General features: G+C 45.8%; 1 protein-coding gene across 2 annotated transcripts; it reads right to left on the bottom strand.

The window, feature by feature from the left end:
* Positions 1 to 1,352: 1,352 nt before the first annotated feature.
* On the bottom strand, positions 1,353 to 20,472 carry UTP14A (UTP14A small subunit processome component). Of its 2 annotated transcripts, none has more exons than XM_024758966.1 (15): positions 20,375 to 20,472; positions 19,242 to 19,320; positions 18,010 to 18,080; positions 17,454 to 17,518; positions 15,196 to 15,338; positions 14,735 to 14,890; positions 9,434 to 9,553; positions 9,241 to 9,335; positions 8,504 to 8,627; positions 8,344 to 8,421; positions 7,161 to 7,551; positions 4,976 to 5,382; positions 4,025 to 4,215; positions 3,796 to 3,895; positions 1,353 to 1,798 (listed from the first exon to the last, which is right to left on the bottom strand). In XM_024758966.1, exons 1-15 carry the CDS (start codon positions 20,398 to 20,400, stop codon positions 1,526 to 1,528), a joined length of 2,319 nt encoding a protein of 772 aa, XP_024614734.1. In that variant the 5' UTR covers positions 20,401 to 20,472; the 3' UTR covers positions 1,353 to 1,525. The 2 variants fall into 2 exon arrangements, with proteins under 2 accessions (XP_024614734.1, XP_024614735.1); XM_024758967.1 differs by having other exon boundaries at positions 1,358 to 1,798; positions 19,242 to 19,317; positions 20,375 to 20,431.
* Between the last annotated feature and the right edge of the window lie 1,221 nt (positions 20,473 to 21,693).

Here is a 21,693-nt window from a genome sequence, read left to right as displayed (position 1 = left end):
TCAAAAGAGTGAAATAGAAGGTTATGGTTTCTTCGAGGGAGGCAGGAGTGGGCAGAGGTCCACCATTCCCCCCTCACTGGCTACTGACTTAAAGTGACAACCAGCAAGTGGATCGCGAATAATCTCAAACCAATGGATAACTTAAAAATACCTCTTGAGCTCTGAACACTATCAACATATTCAGTTCCCTTCCCAGCACCGGGCAGGTTCTTGAGAGGATGAGCAGTGGTAGTCCGGGCCCACAGCTGCCACTGGGAATTTTATGGACATTTATGGCGTGGCTTTTGGCTTCGGAGTTAGTCTAGGGTCCCACTGCTTAGTCACTAACTGAAATCTTAAGCCTCTAAAATAAAGGCATTGGGACTAGTTACCTTTGAGGTGGAAGCACTTGGGAACTGATCTGGAGAGTGATGGGCTCAGAAAAGAGGGCCATATTGGTGGGGGCCATTGCAAAAGAATATTCGTGGAGTGGCAGAATTTTTGGCCCAGGGATTCCAAATGTCTGCAAAGCTCCTGAAACTGTATGTAAAATGGTGTAGGTGTTTGTGCATTTTTCTGGGGAGGGTTCATAACTTCAAATTCTCAGAGGGTTCTGTGACACACAAAAATTAACCCCCATCTTGGTCTAAAAAGAGTAGGGGGACCCATCTCCAAGGCAGGAGGTGAAGTGCAGTAGTGGCTATGTCCTTTCGGAATCAATGGAGGGGTTTCTCCAATTCCTTGTGAGGAATCTTGGCTGCAGGGGCCCTCTCGATACGTATTGTCATCCAGAGAAAGGCAGGTTCCTCAGAGCCGAGAAGCTGACGTAAACTGCCATGCAGCAAAGTAATGCTTGAATAAACTATAAACAATGGTGAGGAGTTGGCCCTGCTTAGGAAGTAAAGGGAATAGAGCTTTACTTCTGAAAGCTCATCTACCTCATCTGTAAAGTAAGGGTAAAAGTGCTAACTACTCTAGATAGCAACCTGTGTAAGCCGGGAGGCTCACACATGAAAAGAAAACCATAGTGGTTAGACTTAAAGCTGAACCCAGCTTCAGCACCATCCTAGGACCAGCCTCGAGCAGAATCCAGTTGAATGATTTGTGCATAATGCTGCTAGGTTCAGAGGTTAAGAATATACAGTATTTAATTACTATCCCTGACTCTTTAAACTGGTTGTTTATGGTTATATCCGATGTGATGGATTTCAGGTTGTAGGCTAGGGTAACTTCCCTCCAGTCCAATTTAGGACAACATAGTCCTTGGTAAGAAAATAAGGTCCCCTGACAAGTGCGACTGGAGAAATGCAATGAGGAGCATCCAAAGGTGTCTTGTCTAACTTGAAGGAAATGGGAAACAACACAGAACACACTCCAGTTAAATAGATTAAAAGAATGCCTTTATTTCTAAAATGTGGCTTAACTACACCCACGGTGTGCTAAGCCAGTTTTGGAACTGATCCTGCAGCTCGGAGTAAAACCGGACCAATGGAGGAGCAGTCAGGGCTCCCAGTTACAGGCACCAAGGTGTCACTACTCCAGCAACTCAATCTACAGAGATTTTCTTCAGCTGTTTTTTGTGACGTATGGAGAGTCGTTTTGGATTTCTCTGTATGACAGAGAGGTCCGACCTTGAGGAAGACCGGTAGCCCACATCCTCTGCTTTTATAGGCTTAATGATATGTCCTGGCTTGGTGACAACCTTGGGCATAGTCAGCTTTTGGAAGGCCCTCTGGGGGTTCCATGTAGATCCTATAGGGGTCTGAATGGTCCTTTCAAATTGCTGATGGTGTGTGAATGGATATGGAAGCATCCGCACCTAGAAAGGAAGGCAGAGTGATGTGGCATGAGCCAGGCCTGTAAACTCCAATGGCACCTAGTCAGGTAGTTTTAGCACATAGGCCATAGTTCTACACAATGGTTGCAGTGAGTGAAGCCTCTGAGAGGCTAAGGTATCCCCATGCCCCCATCCAACCTTAGGAGTGCCAATCTGCTTGATGGCATATGGGAGTAGAGGGGCCTAATTTGGATTAGAACCTCCCTTCCCCCAGGCTTACACAGCAATCTAGGGATTGAAAAACCATCCCAACAAGGCCCCTGCAGCTATAGGAACACTACAGGAGCTGCAGGTTGCTGGCCCCTAGTGGGTCTCCCTATACAACATTGTGACTGCAAGACACATCTGAGTATTGGTGTATCTCTGTGACTCTCCTACCCTCTTCATGCTCTTAATCCCTTCCTTTCCTCCCCTTGATTCACAGGATTGATGTTTTACGGAACCCAAAGATTTCCTCCTGAATCCTGAACTCTACCAGGCTATTACACTTAGCTTCATGCTCTTCCCAAGTCTCATTTCCTTGCCCAGGATTCTTCACTCCACCAAGGCGCTACCTTCAGACATATAAATAATCTTTAAACACCTCCCCAATGGCCAAAGAGGAGCAAAAAGATGTAAGCAGAAAAACGGGTAAGTTATAATCAGTAGTCTCTAGAGATACTCAATGGAACACTCAAGAGAAACTGAGTACTGCCGGGCAGTCCTGGTGGTGGTGAAGGACACAGATTCTTTAGGTTAAGGGAGGGTCTTAGTGGGGTTGACAGCTAGATCTGTGCATGTCACCCAGAGCAAAAGAATAGAAAAAAACACCTGCACAAAATATGCAGTCTTGGGAGGTTTTTCCCCCTTTGGCTCAAAGTGCTTTATTCTATTGCATGCTGGGACCTGAAGTATATATAGCTTATTAAAAAGATGAAGAAAATCAAGGGAGATTCTTGGAAAGTTATTTGTCAATTTACTGTGACTGTATTAAAAAACAAATAGTTAAGATTCCTGGAAGGGAAAGGTGATCTTTATTGAGGTCTCTATTCTGCCCTTTGCCTAGAATCCGGGCCCAGTGAAGCACCCCTTTTCTCTCCCTCTTATCCCGTAACTGCTTGTTCATTGCTTATTTTCTGGTTATATATCCTCAATTGGGATTACAATTCAATTTATGCAGCAAAATAAGATCAACAGAGTATTACTGAAATGATATTTTCTCCTCTCTTCTGTACCTATTAAATAGCCCTCCTCCACTTCAGAAGGAAAAATACAACTCATTTCAATATTAAACCGGCTGGGGACAGATCACAGGGCCACAGACTTTCAGAACTGAAGGGAACATAAAGGTCACCGAGTCCAGTCTCATTCCCAAGTCCCTTTTACACATGCTCACAACCCCAGAGCAACCCCTTCTCTCTTCTGACCGGCAGAAAGTTTTTCCTCGAACTCTGCCTTTCCTCTAACTTCTACTTTACGTGACTTCCACACGACAGCCTTCATTATACTGGAAGACCGTGATCATGCTCAAATCTGCTCCTCTCTTGGGTGAACATCCCTAGCTCATTATCACATGACACAATTTTAAGTCTTTTCATTGTCCTGAACAAGTACTGGTTGATCTTCATTTTTCTTAAGATGCAGCTTAAACCTACAGCCTCTGAACATTACCTGGACTATAAACAAAAGCCTGCAGAATGGCAATTCTTAGTTTGCTGAGACCCATTTGCATCAGCATTATCTGGGGGTACTAGCTGAAAATGCAGATTTGGGGGCCTCACCATTGCTGCAAAGATTATCCTTTAACTTTCCCAGCCAGTAATTAAAACAGCAGAGTCAGTTTGGAATTATTCATCTCAGAGCCAGTGAAAACAAAAATAGATCCGATTCTGTGGCCAAGATCACACATCCCTCTTGACCACAGAGCACCAGAACGCTCCTCCCAAGCAGGAGAGCCAGGCAGAAAAGAGGAGGTTGCTAAAGGGCTCTCTATCCCTCACCTGATGAGCCACTGCATGGATGTTCCGTTTCTCATTGAGAATCACATTTGGCAAATTCTTGTCTTTCCTTGGAGGACCCTCAGGGGCTTTAACGAGAAACCTGGAAAGCAGAACGGCAGGACGTCTGACTAAGAGCATTAAGGACTTAGTCAAAAGGGCAGAGAGGACACATAAGGGTCAAGTGGGAGAACCTGGTGCCCTTCTAACAGGCTTTCTTTCCTGTTCTTACCGGCGTCTCTTCTTGGCACTGGGCTTCAGGCCCACACCACCCCACTCGTCCCAGCCAGGCAGAGTCAGGTCCACATCCTTCGGCTTACTCGCCTCCACAGCTTCCCTCTTCTCTTTCAAGAAGTCTCTGATGACATCATCCCCAGCAAAAGCTTCCTTTATCATCTGCCTTTGATCTCTCTCTTCATCTTCCTGGGAAGAAATGAACAACAGCTACAGCTTGCCTCCTGAGCCGAGGTTCGTGGCAAGACCGCTCAACTGCTGGGTCGTGACATTTTAGCGCCCCCTAGGGGGAAGTGCGGAACAATGATGGTCTTGCACTACAAACCCATCGGCAGCCAATCAAGCTCCAATCTTCTCTCTAGGGTAAATATCCCTAGCTCATTATCATATGACACAATTTTAAACTTTCAGTAAGGACACTGCAGGGTAGAGGAAGAAACGGCCTGTGTTAGGAGGGGGAACTCCAAGTGGGCCTGGCCAGAATGTGGGGGTCCTCCAGCTTATATCTCTGAAAAGACAGGCACCAGGGCTCCTCTCTTGAGCAGTTTCAGTGACTTAATCGGGGAGCCCCCCCCCCCCCGGATCATTCAAGATCCCACCGAGTAGAGCAAAATATTGTCAACAGCTCACTGACTCACCTTTGAGTTGTCCTGCCTGGCATCTGGTCAGAGCTCTGAGTGACTCCCTCTTTCCTCTGAGGGCTTTAGAGTCACCCCAGGGAGGATTCGGTGGCTCAGAATTTAAGGCGAGGGAGTCTCAGCGGCACTCACAAATTTGCATCTACGAAACTGTCACTGGGACAAGCCGGGCCCATACTACTCCAGACCTCTTAACTGCCGCCATGTGCCCCCAGCACAGAACTTCACTGATTCTATTCCTCGCGGAGGAAGGACACTTTCCACACCAGCTCTGATACCCCCCAATGGCCCACGACCCTGGCTCTGCTCACCAACTCCTCTACTGTCGTGGGAACTGCCAAGGACTTCATGGAAGGAGATTTTGTGGTCAGGAGGTTCTGGAGATCAATCATTTGCTCCTTCCTTTTCTTCTCCTTGGGGACACCAAGATGATTACTTGGGTTCCTCTCCAACTGCTGTCCTTCTACCGCAGCTCTGGGAAGCTCCTTGTTTTGAAAACATCCTTCTTTGCCCAGCTCCTCCAGTTCATCCAGAGTTCGTGCTCTCTCCGGCCTCTGCAGCAACAGAGGCTCCTCTTCCTCCCCGGCAGGTTCCTCTCTCTGGACCGCCAGAACTGTCCTCGTTGAACTCAGTTCTTGCTTCCTGGACTGATGGCTCTCCCTGTTGAGTTTCTGAGACAGTGCCCTCAATTCAGACAGCACCTCCTGGCTGCTAAGGTCTGGGGGAAGAAATGAAAGCTGTCGGAAAAGTAGGGTGGGAGCTGCCTTGTCAAGACGCGTCTACTGACCTCTCGCTGGGCGCTGGGCACCATGGGAGACATGCTAACGGGGACAAATGGTTAAGAGAAGATGCCATTCGCTGGATCTCCTGGCAAGTTCACTAATCATTACCTGTCAAGTCGTGGACAATGGAGTTTAGGAGTTAAAAGCTGCATGTTGGGAAGCAGATGTCCGGGTCCTATTCCCAGCTTTGCCAATGACTCACTGTATAACTGGAGCTGTGGCTTATTTCCCCGTAAACTCTGCTTGGGAAGATCACCCCAAATTCCAAATTTGTATTTAAAGAGCTGTTTTAGCCAGTGGCCTCTAAATTCAACTTCATTGTCATTTATTATTTGTAATCGCTAAAAAATTGTGATTTCTAATTTACACTGTAATTTCCTACTTGTAAAAACTGTATCCAGCATTGTTTTATCTTAAAGCAGCATTTCACAATCTGCTGTGGCAGAGTCAAGTAGCTCGCACTTTCCAGCCACGAGCATCATCTGAGCAAATACTGCTAGTCTCTGAGAGCCCCGAGGGAAACACAGCCGTGACATGCTTTTAAACTGTCCCTTGCGTTGACTCAAGTTGCCTCCATTCCCAAGTTCATCCTGCTCTCTAGCTCTGGCTTGAAGCCACTGGAAGAACCTACTTAGATCTGGCCTGAGGACATGCATGTTTATTTTCAAGGACTAACTTTCCTTGCTCATCTTGTTTGGGGTCCATGCCTTCCCACTATTTTAGGATACTATTTCCCCAAAGGTTTGGGATCATTCTATTTATCATCCAAGGAAGTCCAAATCCACCTTTCATTCCGCAACCAACTGTTCTACACATTTCACTAGATGGGCAGCTTTTGAGGGGGCTTGGGAGGAACCATCTTGGCCTGTGGTGCTGCTTTCTACAATCCTCTCGGAAGTGACTGCTTGCAATTATTAATCCCAGAAGTCTTTAGCTGAAAACCCTAAGTAAAGGTCCTCCAATACATTCTAAATGACAGCTCTAAAAACAAACTCTTTTTTTGCCACTGAAAAAGATTCTTGCTGTCATGTAAATGCATTCATTATTCCTCTAGGAAATATAATCGGACCCAAGAATCTGTCCAGATTCAGGTGATTTCTGAAGGCAGTTAGTTTCCTAAGCAGGCTTTATAAGGCTTTGTCCCCAGAATGGGAACTCTGACCTGCCTCAAGGGTGCTAAGGCTGCTAATTAATATATAACATGCAAATCGAGTCTGAGCATGGCGTAACAATTCTAATTTACCCTGTACCTTGTGGAGTCATTCATTCCTATCAAGAAAATCACACCCCATTATCAACATATCGACAGACAACTGCAGCGATGATTTGAAGACACTTCATAATGTCTCAAAATACGCCTCTGTGTCTGTGGGTGTGAACAACTTTCAGATTTGCCAGTCCACCACATGTACTTCTCACTGGCTTGTGGGTACCAGTGATGTTAACTCCTGCCCTTCCTTCAAGGATGGTGTACTTCTGTCTTTCTGAAGACTGGACACACACTCTAGAGCCATGCAGATGCCTGCTTATTAAATGCCTTTGAAGGAGAATGGTCATGACAAATCTGTTTTCTCTTCAGGGACCCAGGGCACTCTCTTGAAAGTACCTAGAGCCTAATCACTCTGTGACACAGGTGGGTGGACCCGGCTTCCCTCTCAGTCTGCCAAGAGCACCAGCACTAGGCACTCCTCCCCTCTGGTCCACCACTGCTCACCTTTTGCTTCTTGACTGCCCACTGGCTTGGCGATCTGGTTGAGCCCAGACTTTTGTCTAAGTGATCGCCTTTCCTCAAATTCTTTCAACAGAATTTCTTCCGCCACCACTGGTCCTTCTTCCTCACTTTCAGGAGCCTCCTGGGCTGCAGGCTCTGCAAGTTCTTCAGGGTCCCCCTGGACCTCAGCCTCTTTTGTGTCACCTGAGTGATTCCTGAACATCCAGGGGTTCGGTCTGTCTGCCTTCACCTGCACCTCATTCACCACGTCAGGGACAAAGGGTTCACCCTCTTCCTCCGCACCTCCCTCCTCTTCCGCACTCTCGGAGGCCACCTGGATCTTCTGCATCAGCTCTTTGTTCCTGGCCAATTGTTCCTGCATAGCCTGGCGAGCCTGGAGGAAAGGGTCACGGCACGAGCACCTTGTCATTAGTGACCACCTTGTCATTAGTGACCACACCTTTCTTGGTCCATTTCTTAGAGCTGCCTCCTCTCAATCTGACTTAAGTATTTCTTACTGGTACCTACTGTTCAAACTGCACATACACCACTGTGTTAACAGCTATGGAATAAAACGGAAGACAAATTCTTTGTCCTCAAGGAATCAACATGTGAAACAAGGTTTTAAAAAAAAACACAAAAAAACACACAACTCCTCTCCCCTTTAACTGGACTTGCCTTCAATGCTGCTTCCCTTTCATCTCTCCCTTTCCACCTTGTTCCTGATCATTTTCCTCTCTGCCTTAGAGATTTTCTGATGCCTTTTTATTTTTTTTAAAGACTAGTCAAGTGCAGTAGTGAGAAGGGGGGAAAGAGTAGAACGAGGAGTTCGATCTGTAACTGACTGTAGACAATCAATTGAGATAACTCACTACCTTCAGACCAGCCCTAATGCCTTTTTAGAGTCCTGGTTTTCCAAGCATCCTCATGGCTCTTTCCCAACTCTGCTTCTGCTAGCATCCTTATGGATTTTCCTTTCTTTCCTCCAATTCCATCTCTGATTCTTAAGAGAATGGTATTGTTTTACATATATCAGTAATGTAACAGAGTGATCCCCCCGGTAATATTAGAGAGTAGCCTCAGAGTCCCCTTGCTGAAGTTGTCTTAAATCAGAATAAAAGTTAAGGCTTTACCTACACAGCTGAACAGCGAGCCTGGATGGTCTCTCACCCTGATGGTCTCTTACCTCCAGGTCATATTTGGCCATAACTGCCTTTGACTTTGCCCATTTCCCACTGTTCTGGTGTTTAAGGCTCATTCGCTCCTGGAAAGAAAGGGCAGAGTGAGATCCTTATTGCTTTCCGGGGAAAGTTGGTTCAAGGGTTGGAGGCCAGAGGCAGCCTCACCATCATTCTGGCCTTTTCGAGTTTTTCCAGTTCTTCCAATGCTGCAGCAGGATTGACCTTCCGCAGCTTCTCGAACTCTTTTAGGGCTTGCTTGGCCTTTCCTTTCTTCAGAAGTTTGTGATACCTATAGGATGAGAGAGGGGTATGGGGGAAGAGATTTAGCTGAACCACTGGCGGCACACACGAGTGCCCCGCCACACAAGGGGTTTCCCTATGTGGGGGAATGGAACGGACATCACAGAGCTAGCTGGCTGCAGGGAGCCGGCTCGAGACATGCGACGCCCCGCGGGACTCTCAGTCCCTGCAGCCCCCAAGGGCAGACTTCTGCAGAGCAAAGAGTCCCCTCTGCTTCTAGAACGCAAGGGAAGAGCAGAATAGGATCCAAAGAGGCAAAAAGGCAGGAAGGAAGCCCTACTGGCCTCCACAGCTGTAGAACTCAAGAGCTCATTCGGCAGGACCACTGTGTGATGATACCCTGGAAGGGAGAGAAAGTAATTGAACAGTCCTCTTTTTAGCAAAACCAAGACGGAAAGCCAAAGCCACAGGAGCAGGTACTACTGAAGGAGGCAAAACTCTCTGAGGTTGGTTTGAAAAAGAAAGAGGCTAGTCACTACTCTTTGGGACCTCTCCTACATGACCCCAGCCGCCATGGGCAAGGTTCTCTCCTAAGGACTCGCGATTCTTCCTCGTCACTTTCTTCCATGCAACCCAAGGCCGGTACACAGGGGCCTCCTTACTTTTTGCTTTTGATTTTCTTCTCTCTTCGAGCCCTGGCCCCATAGTAGGACTGCAGGGCCCGGGCCCTTTGAAGCTCTGCTCGGCGCATCTTCACCTATAACGAATGACATTTACAGTGACCCCTGGGTTTGATGACAAATGCTGGGAGAAAGAGAGCATGTCTGGGTGGATCAAAGGGCCTAGCACACTTACCTCTTCCAGGCTCATGGCTTTGAGAGAGGCCTTTTCCATGGGAGTCAGTAAAGGGTCTGTCACTGGCTGCTTGTTCTTATGGAGGAGATTAAAAATCTCCTGCTCCAGGGGAGTTCTTGCCTTAAGGAGGTAACAGAACACTCTAAGTCTTAAATCATGCTCCTAGAGTCTCCCTCTTTACAATCCTATGGCCATATACTCTATGACATTATAATTGGAATCACGAACTGGATAGGATTGACTGTTACAGCAAGAGAAGGGGGTTCCAGGCTCGCTGTTCAGCTGTGTAGATAAAGCCTTAACTTTTATTCTGATTTAAGACAACTTCAGCAAGGGGACTCCGAGGCTACTCTCTAATATTACCGGGGTGGGGGGGGATCACTCTGTGTTCAGATTACCAATGTATGTAAAACGATAGCATCCTCTTAAGAATCAAAGCAGGATGCCCTTAAGGTCAATGCTGGCAGGAGAGAGGAACAGCAGTACCAAATTGTCAGTCTTAAGAGTTGCAAAACAAAACGGTCCCTGTATTGTTATGTATATTTGGAGCACAATACTCTTAACATAAAGTTAGGGACCTCAGATCCATATCAGCCTCCCTTTAAGAACACTTCTAGAGAAAAGGGGAGGTTAGGTCTTAAGATGAGCACAAAAAGACACTGCCTTTAACAATAAGACCTTCAGGTAATTAGCCTGCTTCCTGACAGTTCACATTTAACTCTCATCAGTTTCTAACTTTGGCTCCAACTCCTCAGTTGCCAGTTAACTTTGCATACTAGGTGGTGTCTACGCTGATGAAATGAATGGACTGTGAACCAGTGACTTTACATGTCAACAAAAGACCCCATTTGCTGCTTGACTGATATTGTGAGGATGGCTAAAATAATCAGGCTGATCGTGTCATGGTCCACTTTGGCAAGGCACAAAGACAGCCTGGGGCAAGAGCCAGTTTCAAACTTCATGCACGTATTTTATGTGGTTTTCTTCAACGGCCATATACATCACGGTCAGTGTTAAAACTTACAAGTATCTGGACAAATGCATAAACACACATCATCACACGTTACACGGCACTATTGATCTGACCATAAACCTACTGAATAGTAAAGGTGCATGTTCTTCCATTTTTAGTATTTGCAGTAGTAATCAATCACAGGCTACAAAGTGATTTATATTACAATGTTGTAATCTCCCTCCAATTCAATTCAATTTACAAACACTTATTGATTGCAGCTACATTCCAGGCACTTGTGCAGGGTGCTAGGAATACACAATTAAGATAGTTCCTGTCCTCATAGAGCTCATAGCCTTTCAGAGGAAAGAGACATATGCACCACTAACAACATAATGGGTTAAATATTAGACCACAGGAGTAATCACAGAGGAAGGAACAATTAATTCTGATTAGGAGGTGGGGCAGCTCCGGGAATGAAGACTTTTTTTTTTTTGCGGTACACGGGCGTACGCGGGCCTCTCACTGTTGTGGCCTCTCCCATTGCGGAGCGCAGGCTCCGGACGCGCAGGCTCAGCGGCCATGGCTCACGGGCCCAGCCGCTTTGCGGCATGTGGGATCTTCCCGGACTGGGGCACGAACCCGTGTCCCCTGCATCGGCGGGCGGACTCTCAACCACTGCGCCACCAGGGAAGCCCCAGGAAGAGACTTTTTGAATTAGGCTTTGAGGCATAAGCACAATTCTACAAGGAGGTGGAAAGAGCCAAATGGAGAGATGAGTATAAGCAAAAACACAGACCTAGCGAAAGCAAAGGTATGTCAGGGAACAATGCACTGTCCAGTGTAGCTAAGATGCCAGGCACTTCTGTCTCATTCGGTAAGTGGAGAGCCTTTTGAAGGATTTTAAGCAGGAAAGTGATAATCGGTTTTGTGTTTTGGAGACAAAATCCTGGTGATTGTGTAAGGGGTTCTATGGAAGGTGTCAAATGAAAATGAGGAGAGGAACCAGGGATGTGAGAGTTATTACAGAGACAGAACTACAGGACTAGACCCCCTGCATGGGCTGGGGGTGCTGGCAGTTGAGGGGAGAAGGAGTTATGCCATTGACTGAGTTACAGCATGAAGGTCGTGGTACAGAGCTTCAGGGTCTGGGGAAGGAAAATGCCAGGCTTTCTTTGTTGTTGAGAAGTTTAGGTGCACAGGGGAGAGCCAGGTGAGGCCTGCTGGTCATATGGAACATGGGTCTGGAACTCAGAAGGAGTTGAGAGTGATCTGTACCATGTTTACAGAGCAAGAATAAAAAGGACTAAGGAGAGTCAGATAAAAAGCAAAACAGACAAGAAAACAACAGCAGGACTACGTCACAGAAGCCAAGGGAGAAGTTTTAACCACATGATGTGTTAATAGCGTCAAATAGGCTGAAGACGCAGAGGACTTGGGATCTGGCTATTGGGAGGCCCCTTGCTAACACCTTCTGAGAGAAGTTTCAGGAAGGCAGTAGGGGAAGAAGGTGAGAGAATGGAGACCAGCTCTTCCCAAAGCATGTTCCTCAGCAGCTGACAAGATTTACTTCATTTTTTAAAAGTTTAAAATTCAATGTGTTCGATTTTTAATAAAATCAGCCTGTCCTACCTGGGTTAGAGTAAGTCATAGGGGTTTCTTTACTATCTTTTCATAGCCTTTAAAAGGCCAGCGTAGGGGCTTCCCTGGTGGCGCAGTGGTTATGAATCTACCAGCCAGTGCAGGGGACATGGGTTCGAGCCCTGGCCCAGGAAGATCCCACATGCCGCGGAGCAACTAAGCCCGTGTGCCACAACTTCTGAGCATGTGCTCTAGAGTCCGTGAACCACAACTACTGAGCCTGCATGACACAACTACTGAAGCCTGCGCGCCTAGAGCCCGTGCTCCACAACGAGAGGCCGCCACAATGAGAAGCCCGTGCACTGCAATGAAGAGTAGCCCCTGCTTGCCACAACTAGAGAAAGCTCGTGCGCAGCAACGAAGACACACAACAGCCAAAAATAAAAATAAATAAATAAATTTATTAAAAAAAAAAAAAAGTCTAGCATACACCGTGGACCGCCAATCTCCAGTAGGGGCATGTGGCATTTTCTAGCAACGGAACCCTACCAAACGCCCCACCCAGTCCCACTCCCAGGGCATACTGAGAAAAGAAGGTTTTGAGGAGAACACTTTGGGAAATGCTAGTGTCGGCTGCCAGTGGAGGGAAGGAGGGAGTGGTGGGAAGTTACCTCACATCATTTCTAGCACTTTACAGTTTACAAATGCTTTCTCACACATTATCCCCTTTAATTCTTCTCAGCTAGAGTCAAACGGAATTTTAGGAAACTGGACCAAAACTACAAGTGCAGACATTTTGGATTCTTAATCTCCAGAAATACTAGTATATTGCTAGTCCTTGGGCTTTGCCCTCTAAGGCACTGCCAGCCACAAAGGACCCCCTGACTTCTCTGTGCCATGTTGGTGTAATTTCTCAAAGATGAACCTTAGGGCTTCCCTGGTGGCGCAGTGGTTGAGAGCCCGCCTGCTGATGCAGGGGACACGGGTTCGTGCCCCGGTCTGGGAAGACCCCACGTGCGCAGAGCGGCTGGGCCCGTGAGCCATGGCCACTGAGCCATGGCCGCTAAGCCTGCGCGTCCGGAGCCTGTGCTCCGCAACGGGAGAGGCCACAACAGTGAGAGGCCCACGTACCGCAAAAAAAAAAATAAATAAAAGATGAACCTTAGAATGAATGGTACAGCAGGTTTGTGTACAGCATCTGGGCCCCACTCTGTCTCGCACAGGGAGTTCCTGGAGATCAGAGGCTACGCCGTTCTCAGTGCAACCCGCCCCCCCGCATCTCATCTTTAATGACCAACTCGGCATTGACCTGCCATCTCTAAGGTCATACCAGCATTTGGAAAAAGCAAGGTGCAGAACCGTGTGTAGTAGTACTACTACTTTTTTGATTAAAAAAATGAGGTAAACATAAATATATCCATAAAACTCTTAAGTTAACAACAACAAAAAATGTATAAAAAAGTGGTGATCTCTGGGTGAGCATGGAGGTAAAAATGAACAGATGGGAGGACAAGGGTGGGGTCAGACTTTTCTCTATGTATTTTCTATACTTAGTTTTGAATCCTGCAAATTGTATTACCTCAATTTTTTCCCCCTAAAGTCTCCCTTCCATCCTGCAGCCACACTTTAAACCTGGTCTCTTTTTCATGTGGAAAAGGAAGCATCCTAGAAAGAGAATGGTGGTGGCTTCAACAACAGTATCTGAAACATAGCTTATCCCCGTAATGAGCAATGACTTGCTCAATTTCTAGCTATGGCGGCAGGCCATGTTTACTTTGATGATCTTTAATTACCTCAACTTCCTGACACATAGGACACCATTTTTGGATTTATAGAAAGCAGAGAAGCCATCTATCCATGGTTTGGGCACTGATGTTTTGGACTATTTTTCTACTAAAGACAGAACACCACATTATAGACTGCATAACCAATGGTGTATTGGAAAAGAAAGGCTAGCTGTTCTGAAGTTGTTCAGACTAAAAATTGAAACTTTAGGGACCGACACAGGATTACTAACTTTTAATTTTGCCAATGGCATAACTACCGTTCCACCCCCAACCCCATCATTTACTACCACCATCGTTTTGTAAAGGAAAAGCTATTTCAATACCATTAAAGTGGAAAGAATAACCTCATAATAAAAAAGAGCTGGCAACCTTACACCAGCATACTCACAATTGTCCTTTTACTTCAGACGGATGAAACATCTGCCAGAGATCATTGTTTGGGAAACCCGGCACTAAAATACCTTTTTTATTTTCTGCAGCTCAGTCATAATGAGTTACTTGCTAAACTTCTAGTCATTATCAGCAATCTGCTATATTTTAATATGGTATTCCTTTTCAAGCAAACTTTGGCTCTGCTGCTCATATATCCCTCCTAAGGCATCATTAATGCTGCCAGGTTCCTGATCGTCCCAAGGTCAGAATGTTGGCTTTAAAAGCTTTTTTAAAAGAATCCAGTGTGTGAAAAAGAAAACATCATTATGTTCCTTCTCTATTGGCAATCAGATGTGGTCACACAAACACACGCAAATAACCATGCAGTGGACAATCCAAGCTGAGGAAGCTGAGGAAGGGCGATGACAGAGCTATGGCAACTGGCTACGAATCTTGCTCCCCCGCCCCCTCCCATTTTGACCACTCAACTAAAATGACTGCAGCTGCCATTTCGGCTTAAGGTGTCCAACAAGACCAAATGCAGGCTCTGCAATGTCCACGCGGTGCAATCTCACCTTCCAAGATGTGCTATCCTCGTGTTGCACTTACCTTCCAGCCACTGACCACATGTTCGATGGGAGCAAAGACGGACTGCTGCTTGCTCAGGGGAAAAACCAGCTGCTCTGCTTGCCGATTCTTCTGCACGACGGGATCCCATTTGGAGAGGACTTGTGAGGTTTTATTGAATGCCACTTCTCTGTGGATCTGAAACAGGCAAAGCACACAGAAAGAAAGAGCCATGAAATTAAGCATCAAACTCAAAGGACCAGCAGGAAACTAAGAGGCCATGTTTCTTAGTTTAAGAAAGAAATCAGGATGCTAGAGATTAGCTCTTGCTTACTTCTCAGGACTATGCTTCCCCTGAGATCAGTTTTAATCTTTTCCAGGGTGAGGCAACCACAACTTTCCTTCCTCCCATTTTTCAGGCCATCCCCCCTTCTCTTCTTATGCTATTTTTCCTTGTCAGTTCAATTTCTCCCCCTTAATGGACCACATTTTCTTTGACTCACCCGCTCAATCTCTTCTCTGTGAAGGGGTAACTCCACAGTCTTCTTCGATTTGACTCTGTTCAGCTGCTTTTTCACAGCAGCCAATGAGGATGAAGTTTTAACAGGCTCAAGCAGATCTGAAAGGACCAGCTTTTCTCCTGATCCTGCAGAAAGGACAAACTTTCTGGTCAGACTGAGAAGTGAGGCAAAACCTCAACATCACATAGGGAGAGACCTCAGTAGAAAATGCTGGCAGACAGGCAGGTGTGCAGGGAAGCAGGAATAGTCCTCTTACTTCAGTCACTAGCCAGAGTGACGCCACTGCCTTCCTACATTCCCAAACGTGTTGGAAGGTGGAAGACAGAAAACTATTTAAAACAGTCATTTGCTTTTCTCCTGGTCTTTCTGCTTCCAGTCTTGCCCCACTTCAATTCATTCTTCACACAGCAGCCAGAGTGTTTTGAAAATGTAAATTGTAGCACGTCATGATCCTGCTGAAAATCCTCCAATGGCTCCCCATTATACTTTGGTCCCTGTCTGTCTCTCCAACCTCATGTCACCCACAGATGGAGAATGCTCCAGCCGCACTGGCCTTCTTCCTCTTCTTCAAACATGCTGAACGTGTATCTTCCTTAGCGCATTTGCGCTAGCTGCCCCCTCGCCTGGAATACTGCTCCCTATCTTTGCATGGTGACTTTTCTTGTTATTCAGATCTCAGCTTAAATTTTGCCTCTTCAGAGGCTTTTCATGCCCAGCCAACCGAAAGCAGCCACTTACGTCACTTGACTGCATCATCCTGTTGTAATTCGCTTATTGTCTCCCTGCACTAGAATGTAAGCTCCACGAAGTTGTGACTTATTCCTAACTGTAGTCCCAGAAACTGATATATGGTAGAAGCACGGTAAGTATTTGCTGAATGGATAAGCTTGGACGAATTTATTGTTACCAGTTCTGGGAGGTTATGTTAATGGTTACTAGAAGCACATAACTCATTCAAGCTGCGTAAGCTGTGAACATGGTGGAAAAGATTTGGCATCTAGACTTGTTATCAAGATAAAATCAAGTTAAAACACTGCCACTTACTAGATCATATATTCTCAATCGGGGTGATATCATTCCCCCACCCAGGGGTAAAAACTGGTTCTTCGGTGGGCAGGGGTAAAAAAAAAAAAAAACAAAACACTTAGATACAGCCATCCCTTGGCATCCATGTACAGGGGACTGGTTCCAGGACCCACCAAGAATACAGAAATCCAAGGATGCTCAAGTCCTTTGTATAAAATGGCACAGCATTGATATTTGCACATAACCCATACACACCTTCCCATATATTTTAAATCATCTCTAGATTACTTATAATACCTAATACAAAGTAAATTCGATATAAATAGTTGCTGGTATGTGGGATAAACTCAAGTTTTGCTTTTTGGAATATTTTGAAATTTAAAATTTCAATCCACATTGGTTGAACCCACAGATGTAGAACCCACAGTTACAGAGGGCTGACTGTATTAGTTTTGTGTCCCTCCAAAGCTCAGCCTTACCTAAGAAAATCTTATTCCTGGTGGCAGAGTAGGCGAGGAGGGAGAGAGGAAGTGAGGAAAAGAAATGCCTAAAAAGGCTCCTCAGGGGAGCAATAAAGAAAAAAGTTTGAGAAACACTGTACTGGGTGAAGGTCCTTGAGTAGGTAGCTTGACTTCTCTGAGCTCCAGCAGTAGAGGAGAGATTATCTGCCTGTCTGAACTCAATGCACTGTGAGAACTCAAATAAAAATGAAATCAGGGACATGACTAAGCTCGTGAGAGGCAGCTGTCTTCATTCACGTCCCTCTACCCTAGAAGTAGCTCATCAAGCTCAGTGGGAGACCCTGACTGTGGCCTTTTGGCTTTCTTCTAGAAATGGAAGAAATTCAAGAGCATCTGACTACCCTTCTTCACCCCCTCGCATGGTAGTGTTTATGGTATGATTCATTAACCACATCAAAAACAGCTGGGGGCTTCCCTGGTGGCGCAGTGGTTGAGACTCCACCTGCCGATGCGGGGGACACAGGTTCGTGCCCCGGTCTGGGAGGGTCCCACATGCCGTGGAGCGGCTGGGCCCGTGAGCCACTGCTGCTGAGCCTGTGTGTCCGGAGCCTGTGCTCCGCAAGGGGAGAGGCCACAACAGTGAGAGGCCCGCGTACCGCAAAAAAAAACAAACAAAAAAAACGCTGGGAAGTGACCATTATGCTTTTGGAACTCCACAAGTTCCATGCAGATAGTTTCCTTTGGTTAACTTACCTTCAGAACTGACACTGAACTCTGACACCTTCAGACTAGCCTCAGATCTCTCAGCCAATTTCCGCCTGAAATTAAGCAAAACAGAATATAGAAAGAATGGATACATTTTGCTGGGGAACAAACACTTCTCTCTTCAAACAATGCTTTGGTTTCATTTCTATTCTAGAATCAGGTTTTGTCACAAAGCAACCAGGAAATCTGTTCCTAAGCTGGACATGGTAGTCTAACCATCTCTTAATGTAGGCTCAGCCCCTCAAAAACACAAGGCAATGCAAGGTAGGCATAATGAGAAAGGTATCGGACTTGAATTCAAACATATCTGGATTTGAATACTAGATCTGTCACTTACGAGCTGAGTGACTTTGGGACATGTCAATCTTATTTTCTAGTTGAAGAAACTGACATGCAGAGAGGATAAGAAACTTGCCTACAGTCTCCAAGGTACATGCTCTGACAATTGTATCTTCATTGTCTTAGGCACTCAATAAATGTTAGCTGCAGATAAGTCTCATGGAATCAGCTAGTTATAACCTGTCCAAATCGAAGGGAATGTTACCTATTCTTTCCATCAAGTGAACTGATTGCTTCCAGAAGCTTTTGATGCTTTCTTTCTCCATCACTGTCCCCCTGGAAACAGAAAAGGAAAAACCATCAGAATGATGAGGGGAGGGAAAAGACAGTATGGCAATTGAGGCCCATGTAAAATCTCTCATTCTTTTGGTCAGTGGAGAACTGGTGAATCAGATGAGGTCTGGCATGCGGGCATTCCAGCTCAAATGGAAAGAAATGCTTCAATAAGCCAAACTCCCTCATTGTAAGGAACATAGAGCCTTAGTAACCAGGAGCTAATGCCATGCCTCTGTCTTAACTTGTTTTGAGAAGAAAAGTGCCATGAGAATAATGTTTCTGTATAGAATATATAGTGTGATCTGACACAGAAACTGACATAATAAAACCAATTTAAGTAGTTTTGTCAAGAGAATAAAGAGCTGGAATTCCTATAGCAGCTGTTGGAGACCCAGCTTAATTATGCACATGTATATTTCAGTCGGATAATCAAATAACCCTCTATGGAAATCCAAACTTGGGAAATAGGGAAATCATATAATACCATGTGTTTTGGTCTTATATACTCAACTTAAGCAACCTGAGGACAGTGTATCTTATATACGATCTTGGAATTCCCATAGCACTTAATACAATATCATATACATGAAACACTAAATACAGGTATCCTCTGCTTTTTGAAAGTTTGCTTTGCTTTACGCCGCTTCACTTTCACAAAAGACCTACATTAGTACCTGCTTTTGCTAACTGAACAAAATCTGAAGAGGATTTTTGCTTTTACAAAAACAAACAAAAAGCCTTAAAATGCAAATAGCGTCTAGCATTTGTTTTGCAGTGAGTTGTTATAGAGGCAGCACATACTCAGAGTGGCACCACCAAGCCCCTTCCCTGGAAACTACACTTAGCACCTCAGCATCAAGCTGCCATAGCTTTGAACTGTCTATGAGCATCTATGCTTCATCTTGATTTATTTTGTGTTTCCATTAGCAAGATGTGTCCTAAGGTAATAGCTTCTTTGCTTTATGCCATTTTAGCTCATGAAAAGTTTTGAAGGAACACTCTAATTTGGGTAGTGGTGGAAACCTGTAACTAATTTATTTGTGAGACCTGAGCAAGTATAAACAATGTTGTCACCCCTTTTCTTTCCAGGAAATGTGGCATCTACCCTAATTTTGAGGCAGAAGGGAAATTGGAGAAGGCGGTTTAGTGGGTGTCACCCACCTCATCTTCACTGGTGCTCAAGGGGTACTCTCTTGGCAAATCCTCTAGTTCTTCCTGTTGGTTTAAAGCCAGAAGGCTGCTAAAGGAGATAAAAGAGAAATATTATCACTTGAAACAATTTTTCTTATGTTGAAATGATCTCTAAAAGATAACTGCAGTTCTTAGTACAGAACAGTCCTATCCCCTGGAAGAGGTGCAAACCAAGCAGTGTGAGCATCTTTGGAAATTTGTCAAGACATAAAATTTAGACTGCATAAGGCAGGCATCACCTGCAAGAGGTGAGCACTGGTTAGTAATACCCATACAGAACTGCATGAAAATGGAAAAGATCTAACACTCTTCAGTGACTGATTGGCACCCCATTTTCCACTGACCTCTGGTAGGCTGTAAAAATGTCAGACCCTAGGTAAGGTGGCAGAAGACGCTGTTGCTAGCCCTTGAGGCAAGGCAATATCACAATCAACATTTCTAAATCCTCCACGTGGAAGATACCTGTAAAGGTACAAGCTTACTTAAAAGTGACATCTTGATCATTTGTTCTCAGGAATAGGGAAACGGGGAATTGGAAGAAAGCAGCTGGAGCTTGCTTGGCAAAGTAGGCGCTTAACTTAGGAGACTGGTACCCAGAAACAAATTATAGAGTCTACCATTATCTAATGGTATATGTCAAACTCTGCTAGGTACCCATTACTAAACAGATTATATTTAGTTCCCCCGGCGGGAGGCATGAAACGCCACAGAAAATGTTGTGGATGACTCCAATGAGCAAAGGTTTCCAAGATAAGAGGACTTTATAACGCAGTCACTGTCTGCGCGGAGGGTTGAAATGCTCCCCAGCAGCTGCAGAAAAAGGAGTCACGTGATAAGGAAAGTGCAACACGTTAACTTAGCTGGAGAGGGACAGGCCGCATCAGGACCAACAGGGATGAGACTAAAAAGCCGGGGAGTGGAGGGAGCGAATTAAATTAAATTAAAAGGGCTTTAAAGGATGGATCATGGAAATAGTAACGAATGGCGAAGTCTTGGGAGGGGAACAACCGACGCCAGCTAAAAGGCGGACTCCATTTCTCAAAAGCCCGGGAACCCGACCCACAACGAAACCCAGACCACTCTTCCCCTCCGCTACCCCTCACCTCTCCGCAGCCCGACTCGAGCTCATCTCACCAGCCTGGATCTCACATGGGCCAGGAGCGGAAGCCGAAAGGAAAGCAGTTTCCGTGCCGGCCGCAAAGCAATTTCTGCTTCCGCCAATCACGCGCGACAAGGTGCGTCACTTCCGGCCCGCCCTGAGGCGTGCGAGAAACAGGAGCCGCTTCGGGAGGGTTCCGCTGGGAAGCGGGAGACTGGAGATAAAAGCTTGTCAGCGGACTACGCTTTGCTTACCCCCACCCACCCCTCAGCTCTCTGGCGCGCCAGCGTCCGCCCTCCCGGCCCCCCGGGTTCCCTCGCGGCGCAGGTGGGTGAGCTTAGCGGGAGGGTGCTGCGCTATTGGGAACCGGGCAGAGCTTCCTGCGTCTGTCCGTGATCGACAGCGTCCTGCGAGCCTGCTGCCAGCCAGCTCAAGGCTTTATTGACCGCCCGGGAAGTGGCCAGCATCGTGCTAGGTCCTTGCGATCCGCCCATGGAGAAAATCCCCTTTCACCCCGCGCCCCTTTGTAATTGCAGCTCTGGGTTCCTACTTCCCTACGTAACAGAGTTTCATCCAAGAATGGGCTGTGTCAGTGGCTGCAACTTCCTCATCTCCCATCAACTTTTAAGAATTTTTTACACAAATGCCCTTTAACTGTTGAGGTAAGAAAATGATTTGCCAGCCTCCATTTAAACATTTGGTTGTAATAGCAAAACTATTTTATAGCTATATTTGAAAAATTACTAGTTGCAAAGGAAATTACTGGACAATCTAAAAGTCATAGCATTGATTTTTCAAATTCTGCAACAATAAACCACGTTTTATTTTCCTGCTTAAAAAGATGAATTTTCCTTTAATTAAAAAAAATGTAGAAAAGTAATACACGAAAACATTCTTGGCATTTATTCTTCGAAGCCACTCCTATTTTGCTTTCACCCCACCATTCCACTGAAACTACTCTGGACAAGATCATCAGTGACACCCAAGGTTGCTAAATAAAACGGACACTTCTCAGTCTTTTTCTTCTCAGAACTCTGTGGTATTCGATACTGTTGGTTTGTCTTCTTAGTCATATTCACGGAATGTCTTTGACCATCTACTATGTGCCAGGCCTCTCGGCAGTGGGGATACATTGGTGAATGAAACAGACGTGTTCCATGGCCTTATATAGTCTACTTTCTAGTGCGATTAAAGACAATTTTGTCGTGGTTGAAACTCCATCCTGGGCTTCCATGACACCACTCTCCTGGTATCTTAGCTTTATGACCATCTTCCGACGTCTTCACTGCTGGAGACTTCTGTGCTTACTCCCTAAATGATGAT

Source organism: Neophocaena asiaeorientalis, unplaced genomic scaffold (genome assembly GCF_003031525.2).
Source record: "Neophocaena asiaeorientalis asiaeorientalis breed wild unplaced genomic scaffold, Neophocaena_asiaeorientalis_V1.1 scaffold1097, whole genome shotgun sequence".
Classification (NCBI taxonomy): domain Eukaryota; kingdom Metazoa; phylum Chordata; class Mammalia; order Artiodactyla; family Phocoenidae; genus Neophocaena; species Neophocaena asiaeorientalis.
Note: the sequence above shows the minus strand (reverse complement) of the source record. Positions and strands in the feature narration are given on the sequence as shown.

What these genes read in the sequence shown, in the direction of transcription:
- UTP14A (XM_024758966.1), bottom strand. Translation starts at nt 20,400, where the DNA reads ATGAGCTCGAGTCGGGCTGCGGAGAG. An exon ending in TGGCCAAATATGACCTGGAG is followed by an intron (nt 7,552 to 8,343) that starts GTAAGAGACCAT and finishes CCTTTCCTCCAG; the next exon opens with GCTCGCCAGGCTATGCAGGA. An exon ending in TCCATGCAGTGGCTCATCAG is followed by an intron (nt 1,799 to 3,795) that starts GTGAGGGATAGA and finishes CTTCCTTTCTAG; the next exon opens with GTGCGGATGCTTCCATATCC.